General features: G+C 38.6%; 1 protein-coding gene across 1 annotated transcript in view; it reads right to left on the reverse strand.

Moving 5' to 3' along the window:
• LOC121880076 (CAP-Gly domain-containing linker protein 3-like) overlaps positions 1-27,783 on the reverse strand; it is a 184,445-nt gene that overhangs the window by 15,408 nt on the left and 141,254 nt on the right. Inside the window, exons 6-12 of the mRNA XM_042387085.1 lie at positions 12,008-12,140; positions 11,705-11,854; positions 5,559-5,790; positions 4,528-4,649; positions 3,955-4,143; positions 3,324-3,576; positions 1,761-2,174 (exon numbers count right to left, since the gene is read on the reverse strand). Coding sequence (XP_042243019.1) covers positions 1,761-2,174; positions 3,324-3,576; positions 3,955-4,143; positions 4,528-4,649; positions 5,559-5,790; positions 11,705-11,854; positions 12,008-12,140 — 1,493 coding nt within the window. The remainder of the gene's footprint in view (positions 1-1,760; positions 2,175-3,323; positions 3,577-3,954; positions 4,144-4,527; positions 4,650-5,558; positions 5,791-11,704; positions 11,855-12,007; positions 12,141-27,783) is intronic.

Genomic DNA, 27,783 nt, shown 5'->3' on the forward strand with positions numbered 1-27,783 from the left:
CTAGTTACTGTACAGTATATCACTTGAGGTGACGACTTGTGCATATCATCATCCCTGTGTAACCCAAAAGTCCCCCGTTGGCATGAAATGACTTCCGTAGATGCAGTTGACAAAATGATGAAAGATGATAATTCTAATCTTCTGTCGTAATGAGCATCGATATGACAATGAAAATGTGTTTTCAGTCCGGTGAGAGGAAACTTTAATATCAGAAAATATCATAAAACACTGTAATAAAACACTATCAGTAACCTAAATACTGTACCTCGAAACCTCAATTGTATTCCTAAATGCGGTACAGGAACACCCTAGAGGACGTCCACGCTCTAGGTATTGCAGTTATAAGCTAGAGAATACAAAACTACATACTATATAATAACCCGTATCTTTACATACTGTTTTCAAAATTCGGCTGAATTCATTTTAATTTATTACTTTTAATGAGGCTGTCAAGCACTTCAGGTGATTTAGGGGATTTTTTTTTATACAAGCATTAAAATAGCGCGTGATGTCTGAAATAAGTCAGATATATACAGTATATATAACCATTAGTTTCCATCGATTCACAACATTACAACCAATAAAATATCCTTGTACAAAACACAATAATTCGTTGATCTTTTAAGGTAACAATGTATTATTGTGTATACATTTTATATATATATATATATATATATATATATATATATATATATATATATATATATATATATATATATATATATATATATATATATATACAGTTTGACAACCCCTTATCCGAAATTCCGAAAACCGAAAAGCTCTGAAAACCGAATTTTTTTGGGGAGCAATTATTATTATTTTTTTTTTTATGGGTATTAGCCCACCCGGGCACATGTCACTGACCCACATCGGGGCCTGGGGGGTGAAAATGTAATAGTAATAATAATTATAATAATACAGGTAATAATAATAATGATAATACAGTAATAATAATAATTATTCATAGTAAATAAAATTTTTAATAAAAAATACACAAAATAAAATAAGAATGATAACAATAATAATAATAATAATAATAATAATAATAATAATAATACTGTAATAATGAAATAATAATAATAATAATAAAGAAATAAAAGAATGAAAAAAAGATCAAAAGTGAGAAACATGACCTAGACCTATGAATTATTATTATTATTATTATTATTATTATTATTATTAGCCCCCAAGCCCCAATGTGAGTCAGTGACCTGCTGTGCCCAGGTGGGCTGATCCCTGTATATGTGTGTATATATATATATATATATATATATATATATATATATATATATATATATATATATATATATATATATATATATATATATATATATATATATATATATATATATATATGTATATATATATATATATATATAATACAAGCCGAACCGCGATAATTTCTGACTAATTCAATGGGCAAGAAAATGTGAATACAGTACAGTACAGTACAGTACAGGTAAATAGTGTTTATTATTTGCATCGGTCTTTAATTTTTTCTACAATTTCCACTTGACTTTTCATGCGCAAACAAGCCTGAAGTAAGAATAAGTAATTACTCGCTGAACTTGGAAAATATGATTTTAAATGTTTTAAATGGTGACAAAAGTATTTTTTCCATTTTTTTTACCATATTAAGTGATCATCTGAATGAATATTATGAATGTAAATTATCGAGGTTCTATTACACACAGTGCCTGATAATCGTGAATGCTGACCCGTCTTGAGCCTGTTTGTGGCCCAGGTGTTCGACTCACCGGGCGGAGAAGGACCTGTTGAGGCTGGTCATGGAGGTGTTGGGTGGGTAAATAGCCGTCTTCGCCGACTGGGCACTTTTGACTGACCCATACACCTGGTTGTCTAGCAGATGACATGATGATGAACAGGTCGCGCAACACTCATTCATATTCTGAGTCATGGCTCCATTACAGTCTAAGTTAATGGTGGAACTGGAGCCCACACCCATTATGGTGCCACTTGAGCCGAGACTCATAGGGCCATGAGAACTATAGCTGATGGGAGCCGGGTAGCCGAGGCTGAGGGAGCCACTGGAGATCATGTTGATGGTGGTGTTGGAGCCATGTCCTGAGCTGAGCGAGTGTCGGCTGAATCTAAGAGTCGACGGTTCGCATAAATCCAAGCTACCGTCTACGTTTTGTTCTGTGCTGATCCTGGGGGGTGATAGAGAAGTGGGGGAGGACAACAGGGAACGGGGAAGGATACGGAAGAGACGAAGGAATTGGTGTTAGTATCATTGCAATTCAACTCAGAAGTCATGTGAGTGCATTCCTTTTGCAGTTACAGTATAAGCTACAAAACTACTATTATTTTATTACTAATATCTTACTGATTAGTACACTATATGCTGATGATCTTTTAATACTAATCCCTAATCTATTATTAAGGTTTTATGGTTTATGATTTAACTTGAAGGCCACATTATTTAACATCTTACGATACACCATTAAATACAGTATTAAAAGAAATTTACCGTAAAAAAAAAGAAATTTGCCCGAATTAGCATGTCAATTTTGTAACTGTGTTCAACTTTCTTTTTTCATGGTTATGATACAAACGATATGTCCCGTATTCTACATAAGTGCCCAAAAATATAGGTTCGTGCAAAATGTTGAAGCTTTATCTAAAAACAGTATCACCATAAGCATCAACTGCAAGGTTAGTATTCAGTAACACTACATTAGGCTTCATTATTAAGTTCTTCAGCCAACTGATTAATCTACTATACTGTACATGCACTAAATATAACAGATCACCAGTTTTAGAAGTAAAAACTTTGCAAAGCAAGTTTCCAAATGGAACAGTACCTATGCTGTTCCAAGTCTTATTTTGAATTGTTGGAATACCTGCAATAATGACAAAGATTGTGCTTAGAGAGGCAGTTCCGGCTGTTTACATACAGATGAAAGAAGCTTGGATAGTGATGTAATGGTGTTTATGACGGTTTGAATATACATTAACTACACAAGACCCAGAATCACTTAAGCAAATGCTGCACGGATATATTTATTAGTGCTAAAATACTTCTCCATTTCTTAAACTCTGTATTAAGCAGCAAGAAATGTAAGGCTTATCGTAAGATTATCAGTTCAATGCTTCGGCATGTTGAGAAAGGAACAGGTTGCTAGCCATATCATTAAAGACAAAGAGGTGATCCGTCATATACGTCCAATACATTAAACAAAACTATGCACGCGATTTTTGTTCTAACAGACAGTTCATGTAGCTTCTCATTAGTCAGCTTCAGCTATTTTACAGTTTACTTGCTTTTTAATTGCAAGCCATTAACTGGTGGTACTTACTTGATGATTCTGGAGGGGGAGGCGAAGATGCCGTGTTGTGACCTGCAGGTGAAGTATCTTGTGCCGTTGACGGAGCCGTCATTGGTGCCACGAGGCACGTCCAACTCCACACCCACCCAGAAGCTGGAGGCGAAGTGCACACCTCCTGTATACCTCACGACACCTGTAACCACCCGCGTCGACCCGCTCCCCATCCCCATGTCCACGTACACGCGGTCACCCACCACGATCTTGCGGGTTGTGTTGTGTATATCTGTCGGTACAGCAACCTTAAGTAATGTCACACAGGTTATCAATCTCAACCTTTGCCGAGGTGTAAAAATAACAATTACAAAATGACAATCATTATAAAAATTTTAAGTGTATTACAGTACTCAAGACTGGTGAACTCGTGTGTAATTTTAAAATTATTTTCTACAATATCTCTGAATCAAACATTTCTATCAGCTTGAAGATTTGATTTTTATTGCATCAGTGGTCTGTGGCCGAGTGACTCCTAATTATAGACAGGAGACGAGGACGAGGACAAGGAAAACATGATAACAAGTAACAAAGAACAGACCAAATGCCAGAACGGCTAGTAAGGTGATATGTGGTAAAATGTTGAAATAAAATAGCAATTAAGTCTTACCCTGAGCCACTCGGGACGACACCCTCGAGACGTCAACGCGGCCATGGTTGACGCGCCCCGGGGGAAGGGAGACAGAACGACGAGACATGGTTTTGGCCCTCTGTCGCTGAGACACAGACGTGGAGCGACCCTGACGACCACCGTTAACGTGGGGGATCTTTGTCAGGCGATTCACAGGCACGAAGATACCTGCAGGCGACATACAAGAAGAGGTAACAGATAAAAGTATTATCAGAAAATAAAAGTTTTTCTTACACAACGTGTAGACGAAATATGATTAGGTTATTAATCTGTAGGAGATCATTAATGCTTCTCTTTTAAATACTTCATCATTATTTGACATTTTTCCCTATATACCCAGAGTTAAGTAAATAAAGAACTAGATTGAAGTGTTCTGAACACCCACGCATATTAGAGCTGAAGATGTGTCAGTTAAGAAAATTGAGAGAGAACACTCAAAGATGGAAGCACAAAATAAATATATAACAAAATTAAATTCATATGGATTATATTTATCCTATACAGCACACTTTATTTGATAAAAAAAAACATGACAGGCAGACACTGACTGACCATAATTCTTGGCGCAGCGGAAGTACATGACGCCCTTGACAGTGCCGTTGTGGCGACCTGTGGGTGTCTCCAATTCCACCCCCGCCCACAGCCCCGTCGCGAACTCCGTCGTACCCACGAACCTACACACGTCAATAACAATCAATATTCTACACATCAAAGTAAAATATCAAGTAATCTTGCGAATGCATTCTGAAAACATGCTTATTCACATGTCATAATTAAAAAGGTTAAGAATAAAAATATAGTAATACCCCACCCAAAGCTGTTTTGCTAAAGAGCTCTTGATCCTGGAGACCATTAAACCTTGTTCTCTCTTATACAACTTATTTTCGGACAATATTTTGAACACCTTACATTTAAATGTTGGGGAAATGGTGTGCGAGCGATAATGCTGGGAAGAGTCCAAAGTGTCAAGAAAAAGGACTACATGGATGGAAGCAAGTGAGGGTAAGGTTGCCGTGGGTAATTTATTAGGTAAATCTTTGAACTTGGCTACATCGACAATTAAGATAATATTGAAGAATGCAGACAAGACGAAGCTTCTGCCAAAGCCACTAGTCTATTAAACAAATACGTTAATTATATAAAAATGTGTTTACCAGTTACTAAATAAAACATTCACCTTGTCGCACATGAACAAGTGTAATGACTTTAGGAATAAATTTCCATATAGTACATCATGTTATAAGACCTCTTTTTGGGCTGATACAGTTAACACTCTCTTCTCCAGGAACACACCCAAAGTGCTCTGTGGGGGTATTACTGTACCCAACATTATTTCAAAAGTAACAAACTTATCTGGTTGGCTAGATTTACCGTTATCAATTCTCGCTGAGAATGTAATGATGTAATGGCGGAATTTATACCAGCAGGCCTCGAATTATTCGTTTACTTATTTTGAAGTACATAAATAAGATTAGTGCTTAAATTATGATAAAAAGCCTTAAAAATGAACATGTGGTACGTAGAGATAAAGAAATAAAAAGATGAAAATAAAGTATTATTGTTAATAACGCAAGGGTCGTCACCTGAGGGTGCCTGTCTTGACCCCACTAATCAGGACGCGGTCACAAAGTTTGAGTCCCATTGCCTTGAGCACTGCCTTGCCTGATGACCCCTGGCTGCTGCTGTTGTGGGCGGTGTAGGCGTGGGCGGCCATGTGCACGTGGGAGGCCGTGGGAGAGAGGCAGGAGCGCAACTTAGCGATGACATCCTGCACATCTGGGACCAACTCGTACTGGTCCGGGGTTGGAATGCACTCTGGCGGCAACATAAGTTTAGCTTCCCATTAAATCTGCCACTTACATTCATGAGAACTTATATATATATATATATATATATATATATATATATATATATATATATATATATATATATATATATATATATATATATATATATATATATATATATATATATATATATATATATATATATATATATATATATATATATATATATATATATATATATATATATATATATATATATATATATATATATACTTTTTTTTTTTACAGGATTAGCCCACCTGGGCACAGGTCACTGGCCCACATCGGGGCCTGGGGGGCGAAAATGTAATAATAATAATAATATGAATTCGTTCAAAACAAATAAAGCTTATAATAAATACAAAAAGTAAAAATAAAAATAAAATAGTAATAGTAATAGTAATAGTAATAATAGTAATAATAGTAATAATAATAATAGTAATAATAATAATAGTAATAATAGTAGTGATAATAGTAGTAATAATAGTAGTAATAATAGTAGTAATAATAGTAGTAATAATAATAGTAGTAGTAATAATAATAGTAATAATAGTAATAATAGTAGTAATAATAGTAGTAATAATAGTAGTAATAATAATAATAATAATAATAATAATAATAATAATAATAATAATAATAATAAAAAAGAACCATAAAGAAATAAAAAATAAACAAAGATAAAAAGTGAGAAACAATATAAGTATGTTGTGTTGTCAATAATAAGTGAAACAATTGAAACCCTGCAATTGTGTGTAAATGAGGCAGAAAGTTAGATCAGCAACCTGGGATTTGGTCACAATTTTTGTGATGCCATATGGCAGCAGGGTCTACCATTAGACAACACATTATGCTTCCAATATCTTCCCAGGTAGTACCTCCTGTTTGGTAGCTGCCTACTACCGCTGAGCGTTAAATTCTATAAGAAGATTAATATACTAATATGACTTTTAACCTAATATTATCAAATAAGCAAATGTTGGATAGTAGGCACTAGGACAGCAATCAAACGAGGACGTACTACCGCCTGAAAGATGTTGGAAAAACATAATGTTGTCTAATAGTGAAACTGCTACTGTATCTAGAAATTATGATCAAATTATTTATGGTCTCATTACACACAATTACAGAGATATAATTGTTTCTCTTACTTTGACAACACCAACTGCTATCTTTCTATCTTGATGCGTTTTATTTTTCTATTTATTTCTATGTCAGTTGATATTAATACTGAAGCGGGGCCTTCTCGGATGGGTCCCACTGGTCGGGAAGGTTGTGGACCCCAGGGCCGACCTGATCATCATCAAGCTACTGGGGCCTCAACTGACGCCACTACGGTTGCTGGAGGATCGGCTTTTTTCACACTTCATTTTTCCAACATTCGCGGACTGAGATCCAATTTTTCTTCTGTGGAGCACCATCTATTAACCTCTTCCCCCGATCTCTTACTACTCTCCGAACTTCAACTGACCAAAGCAGCTTCACCCAAACCTTTTCAAGTCTCTAACTACAACCTTTATACCTACTTCCGTTCTAAGGGAGGTGTATGCGCCTACTGCAACACACGTACACCTATAGCCCGACTCACGGATCTTGAATCTTCCCTTTATGATGTCATCTGGCTCAAAATATCTCTACCAACTATGACTATTTTTCTTTGTTTCCTATACTGTTCTCCCAACTCTACCAACTATTTCGAACTCTTTGACTATCTCACTTCTTGCCATGAGTCGTTGCTATCCTCACACCCCAACACCGAGATCCTCTTCCTAGGGGATTTCAATGTACAGTCAGCCAAAGATGCACCGACCCCACCCTGGGTCTCTTACTCGCAATTTTACCTGGCAATACTTGGTAAAGGAAGGCTGTATGTAAAGGTGATTGTGATTGGTGGATCTATTTTCGGCTGTATCACTGTCAGGATAAATATTAAACAAACCAAAGGTAGAATTTTTATAATAAACTATTCATTGTTATTTAAGGTCATGAGAAGTTTCCAAATGTTCGTATATTTGCTTTTTTCGGGATCCCCCAGGGCAAAGGTCACTGACCACATCGGGGCCTGGGGGCGAAAATGTAACTACTACTACTAATAATAATAATAACTTTTTTTTTTTTTTTACGTGGCCTCCAGCCTCCCCTAATAGCCACACCTTCGCCACCATTTATTTACCTTAATATTAAATATCCTACTACTACTACTACTACTACTACTACTACTAATAATAATAATAATAATAATATATAATAATAATGACTTGGCAACTGAACTACAATCACAGCTGCCACGAGATTCTCAGGTGCAGTTGAAGGTATTTTTTTCTTACTTAATGATCTGAAACAAATAATTAAACATCCTACACGTGTTCCAGATCGACACGACCAACTGGCTAACAGTCTTGATCTTTGTTTTACTTCTACAGTAACTATTCTTATTCAATTTCCGCGCCCTTAGGGTCTTCTGATCACAAACTTATTTCCATGAAATCAAACTGGGCACGACCACCTCCCCCACTCCCTTCTAAACGCCAACTATGGCACTATCGGAGGGCACACTGACAATCCTTGAGAGAATTCTTCTCCAACTTTCCCTATGACGAATGTTGGTTTTCCACTCGGGACGCCTCGGTATGTGCTGACAGCACTGCTGGGGTTATGCAGGGTGGTATGAGTGCATTTATCCCATCTTATACGAAAACTTTCACTTTACAATCATGGTTTGATCGCTCCTGTTCTCTTGCACGTAAGGACAGAGATAAGGCGTATCAAGCTATGAAACTATCTCCTCCTCCTCTTACTCACCTCTTTCATTACATCTAGGAATCATTGTAAGGAACAAGCGGAATCTTATTAAAAAAATTAAAGAAAAAAGACCGCTGACCTGACTAACCGTTCTTCTGGTAAACCCTTCTGGTCCTTAACCAAAAACATCTGTAATAACTTTTGCACTCCCTCTTTTCCAACTCCCCCTCCGATAAAGCCAATATCTTTGGCACCTTATTTCCCTCTAACTCCACCTTAAATGATTCCAACCCTAACCCCCCTACACCTACTCCTCCTACTGAACCTATGTACTTTCTTATAATCTCCACTCGTAGGGTTGCTGGTGTGTTATCCAATCTGGATGTGAGCAAGGCGCATGGACCAGACCGTATACCCCCTGTGCTTGTTCGCCTCTTTCGCCTTTGCCCCAAAACACAAACTTTTCCTTCTTGGAAGCATGCCTCGGTTCAGCACATCTCGAAGAAGGGTGGCCATTCTAATCCCTCTAACTATCGTCCCTTTGCCCAATCTTCACCCCTCTCTAAGATTTTCGAAACTATCTTAAACTCTCATTTTCTCCGTCACCTTGAACGTCTTTCTCTTTTGTCGGATCACAAATATGGCTCCGGCAGGCGAGATCTGCTCTCCTACTGCACCCATCTTAGGTCACCCTCTCTTAGGGATTTTGGGGAATCCTTTGTAATGGCCCTCGACATCTCCAAAGCATTTGACAGGGTATGGCATAAGTCTTTCTTTCTAAACTTCCCTCTTATGGTTTCTCTCCTCCACTTTGTTCTCTCTTTTCTAGCTTCCTTGAGAACCTATCCATGGCCATTGTTGTCGAGGGATCGATAGCGTTTTCTTTCTCTACCAATAGCGGTTTTCCACAAGGTTCTGTTCTTTCACCTACTCTCTTCCTTCTTTTTATCAATAATTCACTTCACACTACGAATAATTCTATTTCTCTTACGCTGACGATTCTACTCTTCACTCTTCTCATTTTCCCCTTCCCCCTAACTCTCAAACTAGATCTGTTTCTAGAGTTGATATCGTTTCTTCTATCAATGCGGATGTGTGCAGCATCTCTGAATGAAGAGGTTGAAACTTGGTTAAATTCAATAGTAATAAAACACAGTATTTACCAATATACTTTCTAAAATAGAAGATATCCTCACCAATCACATTTCAGGACCCAACCATTTTGCCAAATTCTAAAACAGATATGCTAGGCCTCACCATTCCCTCTAATGTGTCATGGAAGCCACACGAAAGTTGGGGACGTTGTACAGGTTTATAAGGGATTCATTCGTCTTGACTTGGAGTACTGTCAATGTATACAGCCTTAACAACATCAACCTAGAGAAGTCGACTTGTGAAAGAGACCTAGGGGTACTTGTAAGCCCGGACCTACGGCCTAGAAAACAGTGCGTTAATGTTCGAAATAAGGCAAACAGAGTATTAGGTTTTATATTTAGAAGTGTAAGTAATAAGAGTGCGGAGGTCATATTGCAACTATATCTTGCTCTAGTCAGGCTGCACCTCGATTATGCCGTTCAGCTCTGGTGCCCTTATTATAGAATGTATATCAATTCACTGGAGTCGGTGCAGCGACGAACGACGAAAATGATTCCGGGACTTAGAAACCTTCCATATCAAGATAGATAAAATAAACTAAACTTGCATTTCCTAGAAAGACGAAGAGTGCGGGGAGATATGATGGAAGTATTTAAGTGGGTGAAAGGAATCAATAAAGTAGATATAGATAAAGTTCTTATAATATCCGAGCAGAATAGGACTCGTAGCAACCGATTTAAGTTGGATAAGTTTAGGTTTATGAGGGAGATAGGAAGAAAATGGTTCACAAATAGAGTGGTAGACGAGTGGAACAAGCTTAGCAACTTCGTAGTAAGTGCTGGAACGCTGGAAAGTTTTAAAAGGAGGCTAGATAGATTCATGGATGATAGAGTGGCAGTAACTCTCGATAAGAGCTGCCATGCACAGGCCAACCGGCCTATTGCAGACTCCTTATTTTCTTATGTTTCTTATGTTCTTTTCTTCTGTTCTTATATCTAGGGTGGTTCTTCTTCTTTCGTCTTATTAACTCTCCTCCTTTAGTCAATAATTTCTCTTCCCTTTCTCTTCGTCTCTCTCTCTCTCTCTCTCTCTCTCTTTTATAGGCACTTTAACGGGCAATGTTAGGTGGATTCGGCGTCCTGTGTATCGCCGGCAAGGCAGTGGTCTCGCAATACTCGTCTTGCCTGCGGTGCCCACCGTTATAGTACTGTATAATATGAACACGAAGTAGTACCTTAAGCTGTGTATTATTATATTACTGTATTAATTATGTACAGTAAAGTATTACAGAAAATGTATTAATTCTATGTAATATTTTAATGCACAGCTTAAGGTACTACTTCGTGTCCATATTATACAAGTACATCCTTCTTTCCTCACACAGCCAACCTGTGGTATGCTTTGTCTTCTGTGTTTCCATTCTCTTACGATCTGTCTTACTTCAAAATATGGGTTTCTCAGTATCTTCCTGGTGTAGATTAACATACTCTTTTTCTCCTAATTTTTGCTTTTCTCTTTTTATCCCCCCCCCACCCCCCAGGTCCTTATGTGGATCGATGACCGGTACCCAGGTGGGTATTCCTCATAAAACAGTAACTTAAGGAAAGTATTCTCTGGCACAGATATTCTCCCTATCTCTCTGCCTATACAAAGTTCAACTTACATTTTTATTCTAGTTTTCCCACTAAAGTACGAAACATACAGTATGCAGCTGCAACAAAGATCCACCTGGATATCAGTAAGGTTCTATCAGCGCTCCAGGGCTTACAAGGGTATACGGTTTGTGTGCTGTATGAAAGTGAGATGTACGAGGTGACGTTATATTTATTAACAATTACTTTATCAAATGTAAGTTACATTCGCCTGAAGAAGCTATCAGGATTAAAAACTTTCGCTCGTTCAAAAATTCCTCGACCAAACCTATATAATTAGTCAGTTTAGCTTAGGTGGGAGCAAGATCAACTCGTTTCAACGTGTTTTAAACATAATGCAATACATACATAGAGGGATGTATGGAAGAACTTAATATGACCTTAGCAATATGCAGGTGCTGCAGGAGATTAACTTACGGAAGGGTGTGCGTCCCTGGGTGTCGGTGAGGGTGGGTAGGGCGCCATGTTGCAGCAGTACGCGCACAGCTGCCAGGCTCAGGTTGGCTGCTGCGATATGCAGAGGAGCGCCCCCAGAGTACTCCAGACACGCATCGTTTATACACACTCCTGTCAGAAGGAAGGAAGGTCGCCTTATACTACATGACACTTACAACCTCTTCTAACGCATGTTCTATCATACTGTAATATACATTCACCGAGTCAGCGTACCTAAACAACAACTATAATGACGGAACAAGTCAGTAAGAGTCGAGGACTTACCCTGAGGATCCCGGAGCAGAAGGTCTAGTACGGGGGCCACGTCGAAGTAGGCAGAGTAGTGCAAGGCTGTCATGTGGGTCCATCGGCATCTCTGGTGGACGTCCGCGCCGTCCCGCAACAACTGCTTCGCCACCTGCAGTAATGAACACCACAATATTAATCTTAAATTTACTAAACATGACCATCCGCTGCACTGCCTGTAATAGCCGATAACAATTTAAATCTTTAAGTTCATCACCAATAGCTGCGTCCTCCTTCACATACATCAATAATGACCAACTGCTTCACCGTTTATTTACACCATCACACAGGTGCTACTAATGCTATCTCCCATCTTAGTATGTAAACTTAATCCGGAGACTATTGTATGTCATGTAAGATTGAATCCAATGAAATTTTATTCCTTCGATTGCTTGAATTTTAATTTTAATTCGAATTCTGACTCGTCATGCAACATGTCTGTGTTTTGGTGAAAACTCAGAACCACACCTATAATTTACGATATTTTACAACGTATCATTCTCACATCAACCCAAACTTGTTCACTCAGTAAATTTTCACTTTTTTTTTTTCAGTAATAGATTACGGGACTAGAACGTTCTGAAAAATATCTAATGATTTTCATAAGTGGGTTCAAGTCACCTTAATGGCCCCAGTATGATACCATGTCAGTTTGAGATTACATGACAACATGAAGCTGTTTTGGCGTACTTTTATCATTGCTATGCATAAAAAATAAATAATGGTTGCCCTTCGTGTAACGAGGATAGCCGGCCCAAGGGCCACCTAGGCGTGAATTTGTTTAAGGTGCAGAAGCTGTCGCCAACACAACAACCACACCCTAAGTTAACGAGCTGCATGACCCAGCTTCAAGGAACAGTCCGAGAAGACCTGACAACTCGACAACTGCACTGGCTAACCACTACCCCGGAACACATCGAGGTCCCCAATTACTGCTGGGTAGACAGAGGCAAATGGCGTAAAGAAAATTGCCCATAGTTTCACACTTCCCGAAGATCGAACCCGGGTCCGCTCGCTTGCGAGGGGATCATGCTGACCATTACACCACAGGTCACCACTTGCTATACATATACTGTACTGCAAAAACCATGCGGCCATAACCAGATAGGTGTTTCCCGCACGTTTGTTCCTTTTAAAACGGTATTGACTTATTAAATTTTTCAAGGGAGACTCGGTCGTGCATACGACATTGTGGTCTCGGAACTATCGTGATGCCTTCCTGTTTGGAGACGTGTTACCACAGGGGATGTAGGGACACCTTTCCGCTACTGTACTATGTTGTGTTTTTTACATATATGTTAAATGAGGCAGACTGGGTAGACTGAAAAACAGAGGAACACCATAGTGACAAAAAACTAACGTGACCATAGTTATGTGCAGTTAGTATTGGTCCATTCGCTTAGTCAAAAATAGACTGGTAAATTAGTTAATATTTTAGTGCAGTGTACTGTAAAAGAATTTTTCAAAATGAATGAAAATTAAAAAAAAATGCTATAAAGACTGTCTGAGGAAGTTGTAGATAAAATCATTAGTGTATCGCAGGATACACGGGATATGATCCAGACTTTCCAAATGATGCAAAAGTGGATCATAGAAAAGTGATTTTTAATTGTGTGAATTGGCAATTTAACCAAAGTGGAAAGCAAGGTAGGGTTCCATATTATGCACGACAAGTTCATCTATGAGCAACGCAAGAATGGCAAGTATCCCTGTTTAAGAGGTGACGCGAGTTGTTACACAGAGACTCTTCCGCCCACCTATAACACCAGATAAAAATGAGTCCCGAACAGTACTGTGCAAAAAGGGCCTAGTTTATTGTTTATTGTAATACGTACAGTACCACCACCTTAGAGATGTACGCCTACAGTATTGTCTACTGGCCCATACAAGGTAGCCTTTGACAGAGTCCCCCACGAAAGACTAATACGAAAAGTGGAGGCTGATGGCATTGGAGGAGATATTCTAAAATGGATTAGTGTGGTTACAGAACAGGAATCAGCTAGTAAGCATTAATCCGATTGGGGTAGCGTCACTAACGGAGTGCCCCCCAGGTTCAGTACTTGGAATATTACAATTTATTATATACACAAATGACATAGATAGAGGCGTAGACAGCAACATAAGTAAATTTGCTGACGACACTAAAATAGGGCGTGTAATTAAATCTGACGAAAACTCCGCAAAACTACAAGGAAAGTCTTAAAAAATTTTTGCCATGGTCTGCAAAATGGCAGATGAAATTTTGTTTAATGTAGAAAAAATGTAAAGTACTTAGCCTAGGAGATGTAAACAGAGACACCAGATATCAGATGAACAAAGTTGTTATAGAGAAATCCGACTGTGAGAAGGGTTTAGGGGTAATGATAAGTAGGAATCTTAAACCAAGACAACAGTGCGAATTTGCTCGAAACATACTAACAAAGTACTTGAGTTCATACAAAGCAGTGTTAGTTACAAGACTAGCGAGGTTATCCTTCAACTATATCTTGCGCTTGTGAGACCTCACTTGGATTACGCGGTTCAGTTCTGGTCACCGTACTACAGAATGGATATAGAATCTCTAGATAGCATTCAGAGGAGGATGACAAGATTAATCCTGGTCATTAGGAGTTGTGAGTACAGAGACAGATTAAAGCATCTTAATTTGCACTCTCTCGAGAGACGTAGAGTGAGGGGCGAGATGATCGAGGTGTATAAATGGAAATCAGGGTTAAAAGGTGATATAACCAGGAGCGAACTCGCAGCAATGGTTTTAAATTAGACAAATTTAGATTAAGGCGCGAGATAGGTAAATACTGGTTTGGAAATAGAGTAGTAGATTAGTGAACAACTTACCGAACTTCTTCATGAACTCGAAAACGCTGGGTAGCTTCAAATATACAGTAGGTTGGATGGATATATGAGCGATAGGGGTTGGGTTCAAACTGGGCTGCTAAGTATGAGCCAATAGGCCCGCTGCAGTTTCCTCCATTCTTATGTTCTTGTCTCTCAAGAGAATGCGAATTCAGTTTTGTTAATGTCGCCATACTCAAGATTCCTAATGCCCGGCATTGCCATCTTCTGAATGCTTTTTAGGGAATCACTATCCGTGGAGACAAAAATTGGACAGCATAATCCATAGTTCTAGGGTAACATCATTTCTCTGTTACTAACGCTCCTAGATATGAACACTATTACTTTGTTAAGCCTTATTTCGTACAAAACGTATTGCTGTCCAGGTTTTAGGTCCTTAATAATTTTTTCTCACAATCGGATTTCTCTATACCTATGCTGTTAGTTTGTTCACTTGTTTCCGATTCCTAGCCTCAGAACTTTACACTTCTCTACACCGAGTTGGATCTGCCATTTTTAAGTTCACACAAAAAAAAAATATTTTTTAGGTCTTCCTGTAATTTTCCAGACTTCATCAGATTTAATTATGTTCTATTTTTGCGCCGTCAGCAAAGTTAATTATGTTGTTGTCAACGCCTATGGTCATGTCGTTAATGTACGAGTACAGTATATAATAAACAGCAACACTCAAAATACCGAACCTTGTGGTACGCCACTCGTGACGTTAACCAAGTCGGATTTTGTACAGTATCATTTATGTTGGTTCTGTTTCCTGTTAGTTAACCTTGCCGTAAACTAATTTAGAATATTGCCTCCACTTTCCGTTTTAGTTTTTCGTAAGGTAGACCGCATCATAGTCGTTTCCATCGTCCACAGATTCGAAATCACTTCAAAATAATGATAACAGATTTGTTAGACACGAAAGCTTTCTGTAGTAAAGTCATGCTGATTCATTATTCAATCTGTGTTTTTCAAAGTGAATTAGTAACTTTTGCTTCAAGGAATTTTCTCTCAATTGATGTTAAACCGATTGAGCCAGTTTGAAAATACAAATCTCTCTCTCACTTAGAAAACTCGTAATACATTCGTTACCCTCTAGGATTTCTGTTTGTAGCTATACACGATTTTAATGACATTAAACAAGTTCGCCAAAGGCATACCGGTAGTAAGCTCTTCCTTACATTTCATAAACGGGTGTGATTTTTCTTCAATATGTTGTGTGAGGGAAGTAAACTATATATAATGAGGGATTAAACTATATATAGTGAGGGAAGTAAATTATATATAGTGAGGGAAAGAATGATGTTATGCACTATACGCTATGCAATCAAATTTTCTATAATATCGTGTCAGTGAATTGCTGGATTTCGTGTATGTAAACTCTGTATTTTTGGCACACGTTGACGGAAAATTACATGTAACTACAGTACTGCATTTTATGTGAATGCTCTATGTGCATATAAATTTGTAAGTTACCATGTTTTCTATACATAAACTACTATATTTCATGAACGGTACAAGTAAACTAAATTGGTAACAAAAGTCGTTCAGTCACGGCAACGATACCCTCAGGTGCCAAGCCTTCCTTGACTTGTATCAATGATAAGATAATATCAAGTGCGGTGTTCTTACAAGATAGCCTTTATCAGTCTACCTCCATCCTCCAGGGGGCATTAAGATGTTATACCTTAACCTGCTGTCATGGATAACAATAGTAACAGCACATGACACCAGAGAGCAAACACGGTCGAAGGAGTACACCAACAGTCAATTATTACAACATCAAAAATTTAATATTGCTGTAGAAAACCACAATAGAAGTAGTTCTTCATTTCTAACAAATTTTACGAAACGATCCTCTACAGCTTCCTAATCAAGGATACTATGTCTAAATTTTAAAAAGTTATTATATAATGTGTTACAGGATAATGTTGACCTGGATCTTATAGAAGCTATTAATGCTACGAACATATAGCGTTGCTTACTTTGCTCGAACACAGTGTAAGGTGTAAACATACAGTATAAATGTGTCAAAACAGGATCACAGACTCTTCTCAGATTTTCAGATTTGACCCGCGAGGGGGCTAGTTTATTGGGCACCCTCTTGCCTCATGTGCAAGGTGAAGCACGAAAGAATTTACAGCGCCCAACAGGGAAGCATGCAGAGTTCATTCTCGCCCTCGTGATTCATGCAATTTACGACGCTAGTGCCTGAAGGATACACAGCAATCTGATCAGTTCAAAAGAACGGCCCTGACAGGAAATGCCAAGCGACTAATAAGACTGTAGATTTTACCGTATTAGCTCATATACTCGCTCTAGACTCAAGAGGTGGCGTTGCTGCCTCACTAAGTATCAACTGCTGTAAGAACAATATATCGGGCACATCCTCTCACGCCTCCAAATGTGACGTCACAGTAAACAACTTTCATCAGCTTACAATGCCTCATGTTACTTTTGATACCATACTGAATTTTAGAGAACATAAAAGAAAATAATTATATTCAATTACTTCAACGAAAATGAGAATATTCGTAAGGTTTCTTTATTTATCAGGATGATGATATCAACTTTATTCAGTTTTTGGTCAATTGCTTAACAATTCCTCACTCGTCTGGGTCTGGGTCTGACAACAATCACAAACTGTTGGACAAGTTATCCCAAATTGTACAGCGTTTTCTTCAAAACAAGAACAACGATCGAGAACACACAAGACATATTTGTTGTCTGTTACACAAGATGTTGAACAATAATCATCACATGATACCCCAGTACTGCGTCACTCCTAGAGTGATTCGCCAGGCAGAGAGTATTCATCCTTATTGTATAAATGAACCGAGATGAAACAGCTCAGTGTCTTTGATGAATAGGTTGCTAAGTTTAAGAAAGAGATTAATGCACTTCTTTGGGGTAAATAATGTGACTGGTTACCTTCCTCAGGGTGTACTATACTGGGCTGGGTGGAGCCTCTTATTGTTAACTGCCAGTGACATTTATTAATCTTACTTCACGTTACACTTAATAAGTAGATGGGAAATCTGAGACTTACAAGAAATGCCAGTGTTATAAGTAGTCCATGAACTGTATTGTAATCTTATTTTTAAACATACTTTACAACCTCTCACCACAAAAAGGTGTGATATCAATGATCGAGATAACTGCTGCTGATATTAAAGATTTCAGCACCAACATTCGTCCTCTACATACAGCACAAAGAAATATTCAGAGAATTATGTATTCACTTCAAAAAATATTTGTATGGTTTTATATATACATAAACACACTTCATTTTTTTGTTTACTATTTTTCATTTTTCTTGCTACTCCAACAAGTTCCTTGGCAGCGACAGTTCTGACAAATATTATGAGTTCTCCACAGCTCATAATATTATTGTTAAAATGAACCAGCAGTTCTGCTTTAGTAAGTCCACACGTAACGATTTCTTTCCTCTGTCCAGCGATTCATCTTTACGCTGAAGATACGCTCTACATACGTATTTCTGGTTAGTACGGCAAACACATGCTGCACGTTCTGGATTAAGTTTGGGGGACTGACGGTTTGGAAATTTGTAACCACAAATCAGAGGAACTTGCTCGTTTCTGTGATCTCTTGCGGTAATGCTGTGGACGAAACTTGTCAAATGTTCTTCATAACGTGAGGGAATGTGTTTGAGTTTAAAAATACAAAATATTTAAAACTAATTAAAGAAGTTTTACTGTGATCGGACATTTGGCGTCCGGTCAGCACTTTTGACCGGACATGGCATAATCTCCATATATCACTAGACATCCCTGTCGAAAACTGGACATCTAACATTCATAAATAAGGTCAATTTACATGATGCTCGTGGGTCCAGTCGAGTCCCTATTTTTTTTTCAACGATGATTTCCATGTTTTTCTGATAATCGGAAAGGTTATTACAACAGTTCACAGCCTGGAGTAAGTCCCGCATAATAAATATTTATTTCGCAATTTTCTGACAAGACCATTTATGAAAATAGCAACACAGAAATTTGATAAAAATTGGAATAAAAATGACAACAGTAAAACAAAACTATAATTAGCAGCATCCGCTTGGCGAGGAAATGCAACCCACATAGTATTCAAACTACTTAGTGTTTTGCTCACTAATTACAGGATGTGCATGTTTTGTTCGCTAAAATACGATTACATTTCTTCACCTCATATATAATATGTTCGTAATACGTTTGAATGTTGATACATGTTCAGATTATCTATACGGATCTTCCTCTTTGTGTCAGAGGGAAGGTTAAAGGGTGTAGCGAGTTGCTAGCATACATTTATACAACAGCGGTCAAACAGAATACCGTCCTCATATCTGAGGGATGGCGACGACAAACCTCCACTCGAAACGTTTTCATGTTGATTTTACTAATCCTCCAAGATTTTGTATCTCTGGGGACCTAGTTTCAAATTTGATTCGTTCATCTCAGCCTCTGCCTTCCCCTTAACCTTGTCCATTAATATTCCTATTATTATTCCCCCATCACCTAATTATATGACCAAAGTATCTCAGTTTCTTTTTCTGTACATTTCAAGTATTTCTCTTGAAGCTTTTGCTAACCTTAGAACTTCATCTGTTTTCCTGTCAGTGCAACTTATTCTTAACATTCACATATAACACCACATTTCAAGGGCTTCCAGCCTCTCTGGTGTCTGCTGAAAGTGTCCACGTTTCTAACCCATACATCAGTCCTTTATCTCAAATTGAAGATGTCCCTTTTCATTAGGTCTTTTTTATTATTAGATGCTTGTTTTGTTTGCCCTATTCTTGTTTTGATTTCTTCCGTACACCTACCATCACAGCTAATGTTATTCTCAAATATATATAAAAAAATCCAAATATTTAAATATCCTGTTGCCTACCATAACTTTTATTTTGGAATAGATTTCCAATTTTGAATCAAGAATCGGTTTCGCCTTTACAGCATTAAATATTAACTCTTGTTCTTCACCTTTTTCCACTCGTCTTTTAGCCGGTTTTGCGATGCTTCATCACTACCCGCGATAAGAGCAATACCATCCGCATAGCGTATATTTGATCTTACTTTAGCATTAATTTTATTCCTTCGTTGTCACTTATAACTTCTCTTATTAGGAATTTTGAATATATATTACACAATGTTGGAGGCAGAATACAGCCTTGTCGTACTCCCTGTCCAACTGTGAACCAATTAGTAAGTTCTTTATTTACTAACACTGCATCCTCCTGTTGTCAGTAACGATTCTTTAAAATTTCAATATCTCCTTCATTAATGCCTATGTTTTCCAAGATCTCTATAAGTTTGTTTTTTCTTATCAAAAGCTTTTTAAAAATCAACACAACAGATATCACCTTTGGGGGGTTCTAAAACCCCTTCACCCAAGCCAAATACTGTATAGCTTCTTTAGTTCCTTTTCCCTTTCTAAATCCATTTTGCTCTTCAGATAAATCAATATCTATTCTAAATTTTATTTTATTTAAAATTATGTTTCATAAAACTTTGCAGTTATGACGTATTAAGCTTATTGTTCCAAACTGGGTGCGCTCGAAGGCTTTTTTTGTTTTGTTTTAGTAAAAATACAAGTTGATTTTTTTAATCACAGGGAAGGTCACCTTTGAAGTATATGGAATTACACATGTTAGTCAAACATTTGATCTCATTCTTGGCCATCTGCTTTATAAATTCTGCTGGAAGCTGATCAACCCCACAAGCTTTATATTTTATTTTATTTATTTATTTTTTGCTCACAGCTGCCTCAACTTCCGATTCCAGAATTAGTAGTTCGATATTTATTTCCTCTTCGTTCCTTACCTCTACTCTATTCTTATCATTGTATAGTTCTTCTACATACTCTGCTCATCTCTCCTTTATTTATTATGTCTTAAACAGGATCTTACGTTTTTGCTTTCAAAAGTCCCATCCCCTTCATTTCCCTTTTTCCGTATTTATTTTTTAATATTATTATATGTATCCCTACAGTTATGCCTTATGTCATATCTTCTACCTTTTTGCATTTCCTCTCTATATCACCTTTTTTGGCCTGTCTGCATTCCTTTTGAATTTCTTTATTTTTTTTAAAGTTTTACTTCGTTTTATCATATTTCTTCGTCTGTTTATTTCTTTCAACTTTCATTAATTTGTCACCCACCCACTTTTTGCATCGTTCCTGCTATGTCCTATAAGTTTCCCCCCAGTCTCTAACTTTACTTTTGTAATTATTAAATTGTTGTGCTGGTCCTTGTTCATCAAAGTCATCCTCTAACAATACTGAAAATCTGTTTTCGGTCTCCATTTCATATTTTATCCCTGCCCCTGGTTTGAGCTTACCTAAATCCCATTGATTTAGTCCATAGATTTTAATTTTAATTTTTGAAGCTTTAGCCTCACACTCATTACTGGGACGTGATCTGACCTACAATTCGCTCCTGGATAGGTCTTGGTTCGGGTTATCGAAATTATAAATTTTTTTCTGAATTAAATGGTGATCTATTTCATTCCTTACTACGTTGCTTACATTATCCTGGGGTGAGATCCATGTATAGCCCAGGGTGCTGTTCAAAGCATGCATTTGCAATTATCATTTTGTTTTCCTTACACAAGTCAATTAATATTTCTCCTCTCTCATTTCGATTACCCAACCCCCGTGGTCCTACTGCTGCTGCTACTTTCCTTTTCCCCAGCTTTTGGGTTAAAATCACCCATTATAATCAGACATTCATTAAACTTCACGGTGTCTTGCTTTCTTTATACCTTCATACATTTCATCCTCTTTTATTTGCTGGTGCATAAATTTGTATTATTACCAAGTACGTGGACTTAGCATTAAATTTGACTAACAAAACTCTATCTGACACTGCCCGATATATCTTTACACTACTGTTTTCTGGTTTACAAGAATACCAACACCTCTCTCATGTTTATCACCAACTGAATATATGAAGTAAAAATCATCACCGCTAATGCTATTTAAACCTGTCCCTGTCCATCTTACTTTACTTAATCCCAGAATGTCCAATCTTTTCATTTCCCGACAAATATTTGCGTACTTACCAGCCTTATATAATGTCCCGTTATGATTTTGTGTTTGTTAATTTTTAATATTTTCGTAATTGTGTTTAATGTCCAAGATTCTGTGTTTCTCTGACAGCACTTGCTAGCTCTCGGTGGCACACTGCCCACAAGCACGGGAGGCAATACAGTTGGACCTTTTGGTGATGATGATCCAACAGGAACGCCCGAAAATCGTTTATTGTGTCTTTCCATGGATGTTCAAGGGCAATAAATGAAGTTATTGAGAATGGATGTCCCAAACCTTTTATCAGAACATTAATTAATAGGGAGTAGAAAAGGATGGGAATAAACTATGTGGTGTAGAGGTCGCTCATACTCCAAGCTGGTAAGGAACCAACCTGTGGAATTTGCGTGTTAAGCGACGATCCACTTTCAACCTCCCTTGAGATTACAAGATGGGAACTTTCTACCCGTCTCATTTTACTCACAATTTCCAAAACTTGATTTTATTGCAACAGTTTCAATCTATTGCCGAATTTACAATATCCATTTTTTTATGATTCCAGGTCCAATATGATATCTTGTACCAATATCCAAAAACAAATTCGCCCTCTTATCTTGAGTAATTTGTACTTTGGCTTTAAACTAAACGAAAGCGCTATTGAAACACTTTCCATAAAGTTGAGCTTAGTGTTAGCAAATCCTTACATCATAGCTTAGTTTATCCTACCAGACAAAACCATTTTCTCTAGTCATAGTTTCGGTGTAACTAAAGAAAAATCTGGTGGCGCCCCCTTTGCATAGTTGGCAATTTAAAGTATAAACATCTCGCTATAAAAGAAATAAACGCCCGTACTTAATTTCTGAGGGTATATTTATGTAATGCGCTTGTATGCATTGCCTACATTAAATTAAACAAACAGTTACAAGACATCTAACAAAGCAATTAATCGACAGGTTGCCCGGCTAGCAAGATGACATATGAAGAGAAAAAGTAACAAAGGATCACCATCAGACAGTAAATACGCAAATAAATAAATAAATAAATGTGTAAACATAACAGAAAATTACAGCAAATTTCACTTCATGTATACCAAACAGAACAGATAGGGGGGAAACGGCACCATATACCTCGCGGGTGGATGAACTATTTACCATGTCTTTAACAAGAAAACAGGACTATTGTGCGCAGCTGACGCTGTAAATCGACTGAAATTAAAAGACACAATCCTCAGCAAAGGACCTGATACAATGAGTCCAGACTACAGCACCCCAGCACCGTGGGAGTCCCCGCCAGCAGTCTTCAACATTCTACAAACTGGGACAAGAAAGGCTGACTGTAACCCACATGAGCTCCGACAGGTAGCAGAGAGAAACATGAAGGCTCTAACACCACACAATAGTAGTGTATTATACAGACGGTTCCGTTGAGACCGCCAGTACGAAGGCAGGAGCAACCTTCACTATAGAAGAAGAAGGTAACACGTCCCTTTGGAGAACCTCAGATGGATGCTCTACTTTGCAAGTTGAGCTAGCTGCCATACTTGGAGCCCTAAGTCACGCTTCCATAAACAGTCAACAAGGCGTTGTAATACACACTGACTCACGATGTGCTATTGAAGCACGACAATGCAGAGAGCCTAGAGACAACATTCATCTCAAACATCCGTTGTTGGTCTACTGCAAGGGTTAAAACTACAAGATCGGCAAGTTATCATTAACTGGGTGCCTAGTCATATCGGAATCCCAGGGAATGAACGAGCTGATGCTGGTGCCAAGGCTGCTTTAGGACAGCGAAACACTGAGATGAACATCCCGCCCAGTCAGGAGCAGATAAAGAAGACCACAATAACACGAACTGCCCAGAGGAAAATGTGTGTGATAGACACACATAGAAGATTAACACCAGTATCACGATCGGCCAGGCGGTACTATCTGGTCACGAATTATGAGAGACCACCACTCATGAAGGATATAAGAAGGGAAGAAGTCAACTTCCACCGACCGAGGCCGGGATACCCATGCAGTTGGGAAATCATTGTACAGGTACCAGCAGAGCAGCGCATATGCAAGACCTGCGACAGCAGAGCAGCGCAAATGCAAGACCTGCGACAGCGGAGCAGAAAACACACTGCAGCATTACCTCATAGAGTGCCCTAGAACACAATTAGCTAGGAGAAACATACAACCCCCTATCACAACAGAGAAGGTTGCCAAAATGCTAACCACCAACCACTCTCAAGAAACCCTACAGTTTCTTACCGAGCATCCACCCCCACGCTAGTGGTGGAGATGTACAGTTAACTAAAAAAGATGCTGGTGTTTTATCCCAGCAGTGGGTGGACCAGCATTTAAGCTTAAGGTCCGAATAGGTAATATTCCTACAAAAAAAATACCCAATGGCCCCAAACTAAGATCAGTCCTATTGTAATGACCACGGTCGTACACGTCAGTTAACGTAAAATCAGATGATTCATATTACGCTCAATAGCCCACAAAACATGTAGCTATGCTTTCCTTATTTGAGTACCCCGTCTGAGGAGTCCGTTTTCTCATCGCTTCAGGACGCCTGAGTTCTCCGTTTTCTCTCAACCTTCGAGTGCACCCGAAACTTCGTTATTCCTTAGTAATGACACAGAATTTGAAATTGCAACTGTGGTTGCAATTGTTGAGGCAGCTTAGATATGTCTGATTACAGTTGGAACATTCAAGATCCATTGTGAGTGATGTTGAAAGCTTCAACTGTCCTTATAACAATAAGTAAGTGAGTGTTGAATTTGTCAGTATGAGTGGCATATCCTTATATCGTCCTTGGGGATAGTCATGAGTTCCAAGTGCTACATAAATTAAATTATTTTGTTAATGCGTGTTTAACGTCCATTTCACTTTTTCCTTACACACTCAATCTCTGATTAGATTATAGGGATAGACGTTGAAAATTAGCCTGACCCGTGACACTGATTTTCATAGTTGAGTGTACAACGACCGAGTTGAATATAATTTCTGTTGTTGGTGAGATTAGCCTTTCTGGTATGTATGCGTGGGCTGGAACTGCCCCAGGCTCACGTATATACGGATGCACAAGGAAGAATTACACATTAGTGACTTCCTCAACGCATCTCCAGGTATGTGAACGATTGTTTCCCGCCGCCATGTTAAGTCAATTTAACTTTGTCGATTTTGTGAATATCAGTGTTCATGTTTTAACATAGAGAAGTAATCATGTGCCAAGTAATTCGAGTAAAGTAAGTGTCGTCTGCATTGCTGCCAGACCTATAGTATGAATATTTGAGTTAGACATTAACACGTTCTGACTTCCTCAACGCATCTCCAGGCACTGTCTGTGTTGGCACCACTACTGAGGTTCGGTAGCCGCCTATGGTTCTTGAAGGATGTCTTTAATATAGCGAGGTTAGAATCTGAGGAAAAGATTTCCCAGGAAACGCCGTGCGGAAACACTGCAACGAGTCTAACCCCCCCCTGGCGCTTCTTGCGAGCGAGTTTCGGCTGTCTGTGGAGTAAACAACTCCCGTCACTAGTGGACGCAGTCTTGTCCGTCCATTGATCTTGTCTACGTATATGTATTGAGCAGTATTGGTATCTATGATTGGGGATTAACTAGCAGAAATAGTTATCCCAGGTTAATTATTGAACCCATGAATGTTGGTGTTACCAGTGGTACTGTTGTTGAGTCCACCAACAGGTGTACTACCACTGAATGCTAGTTAAAGTGCCATGTTATTCATGCCGAACTAACTGGATGTGTTTGATACTATCTTAATTTTGGATTTTGTGAGTGTGTTATGTAATCATCTGTATTGACAATGAAGTAATATCATGAGCATATTATGTTGTAATCAAGAAATGATCTATTTTGCTATAAATGTAAATTAAGACCTAAGCGGTCCAGTCTGATCTGAGTAATTAATTAACATCTTATTCACTCCATATGTTAATAAATATTGGGTAAGTAAATTACAAGTGTAATGGTTACGTAGTTATGTTTTTAACGCCTTCAAGACAACATTGCCAAAATATCCACAATGCCAAGGCGCCCGTAGTGTTTGAAAGAAAGTCCAATCTACACAAGGACCAATTATGTTGATATGTGTGTGTGTGTGTGTGTGTGTGTGTGTGTGTATATTATGTGTATGTACTATTATGTATGTGTACTATTTTTGTGTATGTACTAATTATGTGCATGTGTATTGGTTATACAGTATGTGTGTACCATTGTGTAGGTTACATGTATAAGTAATCAAAGTGAATTATTTTCTGTGTCAACTGTAACTTGTATAGTTTATAAATATACGTATATATATCCAAAGAAAATACAGCCGGGGCACATACATACATGCATGCATAGATACATACATAACAAACGAACACACACACACACACACACACACACATACATACATACATACATCACACCGAGCAAGCATAGGAAAGTCAAACCAGTACTTGAAAGACAGTGTACTCGCTATGAAGTGCCGCGACTATGGTACAGCCGGTTACAGGACAAAATCCCAGTGGACAAAATCCCAGCGGACAAAATCCCAGCCTCTTATCCCAAAAGTGGACAAAATCCCAGTCTTATAAATAAGGCGTTCTTCAAAGGTTTTCTGAGCTCTGCGGACACGTTTCTGTGGTCGTTCACCAATCTGGTCTTGAAGCATTGTTGTTGCAGCTAGTGCCTGATCATTTCTGAAGGCCTCGATCACAGTCCATATGCTTGGATGCTGGTGACCGATGAGAGGACGGAAGGAATTGTTCCAACCTTCGCAGATGTTGTTGGTCCTATCACCTCGGGTTATGGTGGATTCAAAGACATTCCATACAGCAGGGGGGAAGACAGGAGGACGATGTCGCAGGCGAACAGGTGGAAGTGGATTGTTGGGGTTTGCAGGTGGGTTTGAACTCGTCTGAAGGTACTAGAAACGTACGTAGCATCAAAATAGTCTACAAGCTCCTTGAGTCCATCAGGTGTGTTTTCTTTCAGGTATTCCATACCAGCAATGACATCATCCAGTGGAAGCAGAGCCAGTCCATCCAGCATGCCACAAAACTTCTTTACATTTTCATTAGATTTGTAAAGTGGGACTAGTCCTAGATCTTGAATTTTGCGCCATGTGCTCTGAGTTAGATGGTAGAAACACCCTTGAACTGTTGTGTGCTCCCCAAAGACACTACTCACAGCTTTGATTGTAGTCTGTTCGAAGTCTGTTATAATGGTGCTGGGGTCTGGGTAGCAGCCAAGATGTTCACATTGGGTTATTACTGCCTGGAGCAGCTCCTCGTAGATGGATTGGGTTTTGCCTGGCAGCAGAGCTTAGACACAGGAAACAGAAGTCTCACCTAGAAGTACCCGGATGACATACACTTGCTTGAAGATTTTGGGTGACATGGCAAAAGTACCATCCATGTGCCATTGGCTACTTCTTGAAAGGAGACGAAGAGATGCTTCAGTAGCGAATATGATGACTCGGTCATTAGTATCAGCACCACTATCATGTATCAGAAATGGCCTCGGATTGTTACCTCCTGTTTCAGTCCACTCTTCATCCAAGTGAAGTTCTGCAAGAGAGGAGGGTTCCTTGGGTCTACAACCACGCCTCACCCGCCTAATGTCACGGCGTATGGTATCCGGCTTCCCAGCTCTGGCACGCACTTCATCAGTGGCCTCCAACATGGCATCCGCAAAAATCTGAGTAGTTTTGGCTTTCTTTGTTCGAGAATCATCCTTGATCTGATGGCGTAGTTTGATAACTGCAACATGGACTGCATCTGGATCATGGCTGTGCTCTTTGACACTCAGTGGAACTGATATAAGAAAATAAGGAGTCTGCAATAGGCCGGTTGGCCTGTGCATGGCAGCTCCTGTCGAGAGTTACTACCACTCTCTAT

Source organism: Homarus americanus, unplaced genomic scaffold, assembly GCF_018991925.1.
Source record: "Homarus americanus isolate GMGI-L3 unplaced genomic scaffold, GMGI_Hamer_2.0 scaffold30108, whole genome shotgun sequence".
Taxonomy (NCBI): Eukaryota; Metazoa; Arthropoda; class Malacostraca; order Decapoda; family Nephropidae; genus Homarus; species Homarus americanus.